Source organism: Mus caroli, chromosome 16 (assembly GCF_900094665.2).
Source record: "Mus caroli chromosome 16, CAROLI_EIJ_v1.1, whole genome shotgun sequence".
Taxonomy (NCBI): Eukaryota; Metazoa; Chordata; class Mammalia; order Rodentia; family Muridae; genus Mus; species Mus caroli.
The window spans coordinates 45,553,522-45,564,109 of record NC_034585.1 but is presented as its reverse complement, the minus strand read 5'-3'; the positions used below and the strand labels follow the sequence as shown (position 1 = coordinate 45,564,109).

Here is a 10,588-nt window from a genome sequence, read left to right as displayed (position 1 = left end):
GGTAGAAAAGATGTCCTAGAACCCATGGTCAGAAGTAAACAGCACAGCTTCAATAAATTTCACTACAATACACGGGTTATAACGGCTTACATTTTACCCTACATTGTCTAGTAAAGCTGACATCTTTCGCACATAAAATTCTGTCAAAGCCCTTGCTATAATGTTAACAATTTATGCTACATGTGAAAATTAATTATAAACTGTAGGATTTTTAAAGCAAATGTGCCATTTTCTCAATACTAACAAATATTTGAGAGCGCCCATGCCAGGGGTTCTGAAGTGAGGAATCTTGATTTTTACCCTAAAGGGGCTGTGGCTAAAAGGTCTGTGTCCCCATAGATGGTCATGTGTTTCCAGGAATTGCATCTCATGAGTAGTAACAGTAATTGTGGTCACTATATAGACCAAGCAATCCCACACAGTGCTGTAGGTGAGAGTAGCCTGGGGTTGATGAATATTAGCACCCATGACACAGGATGAGAGCCATGTCATGAAGCTCACATCCTTCCAGGACTCCTAGCTATTGGGCACGAAGGGAACAGATAATCAAAGGTCACTTCTGAATTTCAAGTACAGCTGAGACTCCCACGCATGTGTTCGGGTTTAGACTGAGGTGACAATCAAAACTCTTAAGCTGACTCTCATTTCATTAGTTTCATTCTGTGACTGGCAACCATCCCAAACTGAAAATGTCATCCAAAATAACACAAATGAGTACGGGGATAAGTGAGAGCTGAGAAAAGTAGGAAAGCAAGCCCTAAACCTGGAGGAGCATCGTTTCCTCAGGAGGATACAGTTCAAGTTTGACAGGAAGCAGGCTCTTGAGCACATCAGTCATACCCGAGATGCCGAGGTCCATCATCTGCATTCTGAGGACAAACAGGCTGTCCCTTTGCTGACTGTGCTACATACACTTGTTATTCAAAGATCATTCACCTACATGACATCTCATGCACTCAATGATAATGTAGTCAGCATAGGTCATGTTGTCCCAGTTTTGAAAATAAAGAATTTGAGATGCAGCGACGCTAATGGCATTGTCTGAGATTACACCCAGCAAGTAAGGGTCAGAGCTGGGACAAGAGCCCAGGCATCCTAATAATTCTCAAGGTCTTTCTTCCACCGTCCCCTTATTGAGTTGAGACTTATGAAGAAATTAATCACAGAATGTATTCTAAAATAGGAAGAAGTTGGACGTGAGGTCCAGGCTAGTAATCCCATTACTCTACAGACTGAGGCAAGACAATGACTGAGCACTCGTGCCACATACCCAAGCTCCATTGTTTGTCCCTTTGCCACTTTTATTTTTGTTTTGTGTGTCAGATGACCTGCCCACACTAGTAAGTGTTTGCTCATTACCTCACCCCCTAATTCACTAAATTTGCCCAGGGCTGCTAGTGTAAAACAACCTGAGACTCTTTTTTGGCTACTTGGTTTATCTAGCCTGTGGATGATCCCTTGTACAACTAAACTGGTTAACTGTATTTGGGATTGCAATCTCAGACCCACATATTCAGGAAGATCATTGATCTACCTCACTGAGACTTCTGAGGATCAAGCTGGGCATGGTGGCACATGACTGTAATCCATGTACTCAGGAACTGAAGCCCAAGCATTGCAGTGAGTTCAAAGCCATTCCAGGCTACAAAGTAAGTCTCAGGCCAGCCTGAAGCTATTGAATGAGTCCTTGTCTCAAATATACATACACATGCATGTATGCATTCACTGTACACATAAATTAACAAAACCAAATTACCTCCTGAAAGCCCACATGAGACAAGGACTTTAAGTTCTTATAGAATTTAGATAGACAGAATTACCCAACCACAATTCCTGAGTCCTAACAATTAGGCTCTGCAGCTCATGTTAGTCTGAGAAAAGTGGCTTCACTCCTGTCTTCCTGCATCTGACATGATTTGCATAGCCAATGATGATACTGTAGATACTTCCTCCATGTGTGAAGGAAGGTACCATAAACTTGAGGGAGCAAAGGCTGAATCTCCATACCGAGACTCTCCAGGTACTCACTGCTGGCATCTTGGGATGCTGAGTGGCTCCAGCGTAGGATACAAATTCAATCCTGAATGAGGCAAAAAATTAGATAGAATGTTTGCAGTGAGTGGACCCCATAAGCTGCTAGCAGTAACCTCTGCATATAAGGCCCCCGCATCCATGGTCTCTCATACTGTGTATTGTGACCAGAGCTATTATAGTAAAGATGCAATATCATACCAGTTCAAGGCACAACCCTTAGAGCCAGTATTAACTTCCCAATTCTGCTATGCAATTTTAAGTATGATTTACACTGTCTGTGCTTCAGGTTTCTCTTATGTAAAAGGAGAGTCGTTAAAGTCGTACTCATTCTATAACATATAATTATATAAGATTATATATTATATAAGGTTCTATGGGATAATCTACAAATGTAAAATGTCTAATACAGTTACTGGCGTAGAATTACTGAGTGTTAGGTTTTGTTAGTTATTCCCTTCCTCAGTGATCTGAAAATGCCTCACTTTCTCCAGAAAGCTCCATGACTTAGCTTGTGTCACATCTTCTGATGGAAGACTGTGTCTTGGACCACACAGTCCTAATCTTGTTGCATGTCACAACAGCATTGTTCTGCTCGCTTCTTCATCTGGACATAACTTTCTCTTCACAAACACATTGTAAATGGCTTAAAAGCACAGATGAGGGCTGGAGAGATGGCTCAGCGGTTAAGAGCACTGACTGCTCTTCCAGAGGTCATGAATTCAAATGGCTCACAACCATCTGTAATGAGATTTGATGCCCTCTTCTGGTGTGTCTGAAGACAGCTACATTGTACTTATATATAATAAATAAGTCTTAAAAAAGAAAAGCACAGATAGCCATGTCTATCTACTAATTCAATGCCACACCATGTCCTCAAATGGGGTTATGGTCTTCCTACCATTTCCTGCTTTACCTGGGTAGAACTGAACTATCTGTTAAGCCATCCCTCCCACATAGACCACCCTATAGAGGAAGAGGCTAGACGATGGGCCATATTGACAAACATGATTTAAAAATCCTGAAACTAGAGAGGTAGGAATGCAAAAATTAAGTTCCATCTTGTTTCTCCCAAACTCCCATCTTGTTTATTCCCAAACCAGATAAAGATATCTTTTGCTGGGTAGGTATGGACTATGAACATGGCAATTCATTTTAATAAATAATGTCACTTATATGCTGAGAGACTAGACTTTTTGCTGGACCTCATTAGCCAGAGTTAATAACATACCTCGAAGGTCATTTAAGACTTAAGACTGCTATCCTACTGTGGACTCAGACTGTGTTTAACCTGGCTTTAAGAGAACCGAACAAATAACCATACATGATTTCTCATGTAATCAATATTTACAGCCTAAGCTAATGTATAGCTGTGATTGTAAGTCCTCTTCATGACACTGCTCCAAAGCAAAGCATGTGTGCTCTGATAATTATTTGCTGGAAATAGATGTAACAGGGGTTGAAAGCAATCTTATCAAATGATATCCACCATAAACACACTTGGATATTGCTTAATAAACAATGGCTTTTGTGTATTGTTTTTTTATCTGGATTAATTGGATTTAGTGACAATCTCTCGTAGAACTCTGTTAAAGATTTCTGTAAAGTATCTCATTTGGTCCCCACATGGTGCTTTCTGAGCTGTTCAATAAAGAGAGAGCAAAGCCCTTTGCTAAGGATAGACAGAGACACAGTCAGACAGACATACAGGGACAGGGACAGATTCAAAAGAGAGCCTTAAGGCAAGGACAGATTCACGCAACGGACTGGCAGGGACAGCAGAAGACACAGAAAGCGAAAAGTAAAGAATCCAAACCAGGGTTCACGCTTAGTTCAATGATACAAAGGGGAAGCGCCTTGAATTTTTTTCTTAATGTTACATGGAGGTGTTACTTGTGACTCAGAAGTAATCATTAACGTGCTAATCTATGCACAAGACAAGGAAAAGAAGGTTCCCAAACATCAGCACACTTATGTCTCCCAAAGGAATGCACCTGTGAGTCCTGCTCAGTGCCGCCCCCTGTAGGTTTGGGGGTGTAGTTGTCACAGTTGCTGCAGTAAAATAGATCCTATAGTCCTTGTAATGATGAGCTTGTCAATTGTGCAATGCATACACATGCCAAGCATACATTAAGTATCCTGTCGTCCTGCTATGTGAGAGCTAAAGTCCATTGCAGGAAAAGGTTGGGAAGGCATTAAATACCAAGTTTGGCAACCGTAAGAGGCAGAAGTGCCTGTGATTCATTGCTGGCGTACAACCATGTAGGTTCCCCTGCAGCCAAAGAGCTTGGGGAAAAGAGTGTAAGGTTATGTCCACCAAACTGAGTTTTCTTTCTTTTTTTTGTTTTTTGTTTGTTTGGTTTTTTTTCGAGACAGGGTTTCTCTGTGGCTGTCCTGGAATGCACTCTGTAGACTAGGCTGGCCTCGAACTCAGAAATCCGCCTGCCTCTGCCTCCCAAGTGCTGGGATTAAAGGCATGCGCCTCCACTGCCCTGCTAAACTGATCTTTCTAAAAGGGTTTCCATATCTCAGTGTGTGTTGACACTAAAGAGCATCTGACGTGGGGGGCTCACAGATCTGTGAGTGAACAGGAAATGAGAGAAAATGGAGCTTATTAAGCACCAGTGCAGACGTCTGTTGTAACCTCTATCGATATCTCAAAGTTTAGACTTATCACTGGAGATTGTGCAAATGCTAAAATGATAGGGATTTCATCCAGACAGCTGCTCCTCTGAATGGAAACAAGAGAATCGGGGCAGTTCAGGAATCAGTCAGCCCTCCATGCCATCCGAATCCAGATGAAGGTCTGTAGGGAACGGCCATAGTATCTGTTTTACCCCATCCTTGTGGACACTCTAGGCACAGGAGGCATGTCCTCAGCACAAGCACACTGATGAAAAGCATCTGTAGGTCCCTCTCAGTGACGCCCACTGCAAAATCAAGTGTGGTTGTCATGGTTACTGTGGTAAAATAGGTCCCATCGTCCTTGTGATGATGGAATTTGCTAATCATGCATGTGTACACACATGTCAGGCATACATCAAGTACTCCAGATGTAGTTGTTTTGAATTTTAATAAGGTGTAATTGGCAAGTGAGAATTATATATATTTATAGGGCTCGTGAGATGCTGCAGTCGGCCAAAGGCACTGGCCACCCAAATCTGTTGACTTGAATTCAGTATCTGGGACCCACAAGGCAAAGAGAAACAACTCCAAGTTGTTGTGCGACCTCCATATGCATGTTATAGTGTTAATATACCCACACATACACATAAACATAGAATAAGTATAATTTTATAATTTTTTAAGAATTGCAATATTATAGTCTACAACACAAAGTATTATATATGAACACACATATAATGATTAAATAGAGCAACATATGTATCATCTCATACACTTATTTTGTGACAAGTTCAGACATATAAAGTGTGATTAGTGACCACAATTACCATCCTTTAACTAATGTCTTTCTGTTCTTCTGCCTCCATCCTAGCCCCTGCATCTGCCATTCTACTCTCTGCTTTTACACTAATTCAACTCACTTCAGAAGCCACACATAAAAAAAAAAATTATTCAGTAACAAATTTTGCCTCGTTTATCTCACTCAGAACAGTATGCTCCAGGTTCATTCACAAGCACTGAGATTTTTCTTCCCGTTTTAAGGCTGAAGAATGTTCCTTTGTGCTGGTGTGTATCGTGTCTTTAATCGGCCTAGATGAAAGTCGATACCACATCTCATCTACTACAGATACTGCAGCAATACACGTGGAGGTACAGAGGTCTCATCAGCACGGTGATTTCGTGGTTTTGGATAAACACCCAGAAATAACATGGCTAGATTATACAATAACCCTATTTTCAATATTTTGAGAGACTGCCATACTGTTTTTCACAAGGCTGTAGTTATATACATTATCGCCAATAGTGTACAACAGGTTCTGTTTTGACCTCAAACCTTAAATATTCAAAACATATGTGAAATACCAAAGGGAAGCCCGTGCGAGTAGCTGAGGGAATTGTTATAAATTTTACTCTCTAAACTTCAGGATGTGTTTGCTTTTGCTTTAAGGACTCTTCTGACAGCCTGGCCTAGCCAAAACCAGTTTAGGAAGAATAAGTTAAAAAAAGAGATCAAACAACTTGTTTTAGTATTAAAACAAGAAGAAAGCCATAAAAAGTTTGACAACTGAAGACACAGAAACATGGAAAGAATAAGAAAAAAACAGAATGAGGAAAACATGGTTTTCCCCCGGGGTTTTTAACACTCAGAAAACTGACCCCAGCTTTAAAAGGCATGTGCGGATTGTGACATTGCATGAAATGTCATAGCTGATGCTCATATTCATGATGCACACATACCAAAAATAAGCCTTGCCAGCGCTGTGAAGATCCAGGAACCCATGAATGCACAGAGGTGCTTCATGGAAATCCAGTCCTCAGGAATAATGGACAGTTATACTGACTTGCCTAAATAAACATAAGCCCTTTTATTTATCTGTGCCAAATCTCGTATCATTTGTTGGTGTCACTTGATACCAGGAAACCCTTACGAATCTCATCTTACCACCAGATTCTACACTGACACCCCATGGCGTTCGTTCGGGGCGTGTCCTGAATGTGCAGGAGCACTTATTTCATAGCCAAACCTAAAATCCCCATGGCTGAGTCATGAATAGCAACAACATTGATAAGCCTCTGGAACAGAGATCTTAAAATGGGCCCATCCATTTCCGTGACGGGCACTAAGTAAGCTTTCTCATGAGCAGCATCCATGTGCCCAGACATCATCTCCTCCTGCTTCCTTGAAAACAGGCTTCATTTTGACAGCAGACCCTTGCTCCCACCCAGCCTGTTTCTTCACGCATTGTTCCTGCTCTTGCATAGACGCCACCGGAGAGCACAGTGCTTTCTCACTTATTAAGCAGATAACATCACTGTTCTTATTGGATGCAACATCCACATCCCTGAGACTGTGCTGTAGAGCTTGACCATCTCACATCAAATAATCTCAGGGGCTCTGTGAGGGCTGGAAAGCTACTATCTAGAGCATCTGCCTTCCACACTGAAACTGTATCACTTACTGCAGGTACAATGGGATAGTAGCAGCCGGGGGGGGGGGGGGGGGGGGGATTGAGAATCTATAGATACATAGCAAGACAGAGCCATTCCCACTGGCTCAGGATTGCATCTACCTGAAGGCAAGTTTACGAGGAAGACCACAGCATGCTATGTGGTCACCACCTAACTCATGCTTGATAATGAAACACAGAAGACAGGACTGTCTTCCCTGACACAGATGCTAATTCACACAGGTCTAACTTTCCCGAGTTCTTGGCTTTCTTGGCTTGATTTAGGTCACTTGTGTCCTGGTTTTGGAAACTGATCAGAGGTGTGAGCCGAACTCCATACATCCTAAAGCCAGCCTATTGTTTCGGATTTTCCTTAGTTACTTGACTCTTCTTGTAACATTGGCATAGCCTTCAAAGTTTACTCACTTTTCTGTTAGTAGTATCCCTCTCTGCCCCTTTCTTTGATTCCACTTGCCATCTGGACATTTTAATTATATAGATGTCTGTAGGTAATACATAAGGAAAACCAGGAAGAACGTGAGCCTGTGACTTCATGGGTTTTTTGTTTTGTCTTCTTTTTGTTTTGTATCGTTACTTTTCTTCTTAAACTTGCTTCTCTTTCATGAAATCTAAGTAGGCATTTTTTTTTCAGTTTCTTGGGAGTGAGTAACTCATAACACTAGCCAAGTAGCAATCTTTATAAGCTAAAATGGATGTGAATTACAAACCAAGTTGTTTTATTTTAGCTAAACTAAATAGGGTAGATGGGAAAAGGGACAATGCAAAGCATATGGACACCACATTGGCTAGTTTGTATTGATTTTATCTGCCAAACTAGATATAATCACACTTTTAAAAGCAAACCCCTACAATGTGCCTTTTGATAAAATGTCACCAATGCATTACATACTTTGCAAACAGTCTTTGTAAATCAATTTGCACTTATTAGATTTATTTAAACGATAGCATTAGAATTCCATGCTGAGTCTTAATTTGGTTTAAAATAACTCTCTACATGCAGAACATTTCCAAGTTTAGAGAGGCGATTTCCCAATTATTTTCATGCCGCCAATGCTAAATGTGTTTAAATGACTGGCTCACCTGCACATGGTGGGTTGTGTGAAGGCAGTGGATGCATGTGTTTTACCTGAGCTTAATTAATAGGGACCAAACGATGGAGAAAGAAGAATTAGAAACAAATGAAAAGCAAAGGGTCGCTCTCCCAGAAGTAGAGGGTCGCGCGATGCCGCTGCACAGGTATCCTGTGCACCTATGGCAGAAGCTGCGGCTGCGGCAGGGCATCTGTGCACGCTTGCCCGCCCACTTCTTGCGCTCACTGGAAGAAGAACGGACGCCGACCCCGGTACACTACAAACCTCACGGGACCAAGTTCAAGATCAACCCCAAGAATGGGCAGCGTGAGCGCGTTGAGGACGTACCCATTCCAGTTCACTACCCTCCAGAGTCCCAGCAGGGACTGTGGGGTGGAGAGGGCTTGATTTTAGGCTACAGATACGCCAACAACGACAAGCTCTCCAAGAGGGTGAAGAAGGTGTGGAAGCCACAGCTGTTTACTCGGGAGCTTTACAGTGAAATCCTTGACAAGAAGTTCACCGTGACTGTGACCATGAGGACCCTGGATCTCATCGATGAGGCCTATGGATTTGACTTCTATATTCTCAAGACCCCTAAGGAGGACCTGGGCTCCAAGTTTGGCATGGACCTGAAGCGAGGGATGCTGCTGAGGCTTGCTCGCCAGGACCCCCATCTCCACCCTGAGAACCCTGAGCGGAGAGCAGCCATCTATGACAAATACAGGAGCTTTGTCATCCCCGAGGCAGAGGCCGAGTGGGTTGGCCTGACGCTGGAGGAGGCCCTGGAGAAGCAGAGGCTTCTGGAGGAGAAGGACCCTGTACCCCTGTTCAAGGTCTACGTAGAGGAGCTGGTCCAGCGGCTTCAGGAGCAGGTTCTGTCCAGGCCCGCAGTGGTGCAGAAGAGAGCCGGTGACCACGCCTGAGCACTGGGCTCAGCCTCCCCTGTGGGCAGTGGGCGAACCCCACTTGGCATGTGCTGAGCACACAGTTCCTGTGGTAGACTTTTCAGAGAACCCTTCTGTGCCAGGACTCGTGGAAGTCTGGAGCGGAGCAGATGCCTGTCCAAGCTGGTCAAGTCCTTCTAGTTCTTGGGCTGGAATAAGTAACAGTCTGAGGCAGCCTGCGCCACAGTAAAGTGTGTTGGTTTGCTTGGAAAAAAAAAAAAAAAAAAAAAAAAAAAAAAAAAAAAAAAAAAAAAAAAAAAAAAAAAAGCAAAGGGTCATAATGAAGGCATTATAAACTTGATCTTATTGATTGGCCTTTGCTACAGACCTCACCAATCCAAAATGCTTTCGATTTATGCAGTGTTCACAGGCTGGGCAGGAGTTCCATCTTAAAGGCTCTATGCCACTCACAGGTCTCTTTGAGGAATGGCTGTCTTATCATCAGGTATGGATCCAATGATCCCTGACATGATTCTCAAAACCCAGCCTTTTGCTCAGGTTGGTTTTGTATAAATTATCTCTTGGTTTAGACCTTCATTCTTCACTGTGAAATGAAGCTAGCATGTTATGATGGTTTGGATATGAATGGCCCCTGTAGACTCATGTATTTGAATGCGTGGTCCCAATTTGGTAGAAGTATTTGAGAATTAGGAGGTGTGGTCCCAAGACAGGAAGTATGCTACTGGAGGTTGGCTTTGAAGTTTCAAAAGACTCTCACTATCCCCAGCCCGTTTTCTCTGCTGCCTGCTTATTGACAAAGATGTAAGCTCTGAAGAGATTCCTGCCACCAAGGTTTTGCTCCACCATCACAAAGTCTAATCCTCTGAAACTGTAATCCTAATTAAACAATTTTTGTTTTGTAAATTGCCTTCTTCTTCTTCGTGGTGCTTTGTCTCAGGAATAGAAAAGTAATGAAAACATTTGTGTTCTCTGAAAGTGACTCCAGACCTCTTATAGATACTGGCTAAATAATATCAGAAAGCTAGTGAGATTAATTATACAGTTTAAAAATAAGGTCACTTCTCACTAACTGAAGATACCGTGTTTACAGCTAGCCAATGGGAGTTTGCAGAGAAAGGCAGAGGCAATTATTTTACTGAGTGTATTCCTTGTGGTGTTACTGGCTATACCTTATGCCTACATTTTTGAGTGCATAGAAAAATAATTATATTAAGAAAAGAAAGATATTGTTCAGATAGTGGTGGCACATGCCTTTAATCCAAGTATCCAGAAAGCAGAGGCAGGCAGATATCTATTAGTTCTAGATCAGTGTGGTCTACAGGAGTTCCAGGACACCCAGAGCTGTTACAAGCCCTGTCAAAACAACAACAACAACTAACCAAATAGATAGATAGGTAGACAGATGATAGATACATAGATAGATAGGTGATAGATAGATAGTAAGAAAAGGAAGACACTGTCTTTTTTTTTTTTTTTTTTTTTTTTT

The 10,588-nt window shown here is 42.2% G+C and overlaps 1 protein-coding gene across 1 annotated transcript; it reads left to right on the top strand.

Annotated features, from left to right (window-relative positions):
- Window positions 1-8,324: 8,324 nt before the first annotated feature.
- Window positions 8,325-9,408, top strand: LOC110311722 (39S ribosomal protein L28, mitochondrial). Its single transcript, XM_021185216.2, has one exon. It carries the CDS (start codon window positions 8,347-8,349, stop codon window positions 9,118-9,120), a length of 774 nt encoding a protein of 257 aa, XP_021040875.1. The 5' UTR covers window positions 8,325-8,346; the 3' UTR covers window positions 9,121-9,408.
- The last annotated feature ends 1,180 nt before the right edge of the window (window positions 9,409-10,588 follow it).

Excerpts from the sequence above, each read along its gene's own strand:
- LOC110311722 (XM_021185216.2), top strand. The coding sequence starts at position 8,347 with ATGCCGCTGCACAGGTATCCTGTGCACCTATGGCAGAAGCTGCGGCTG.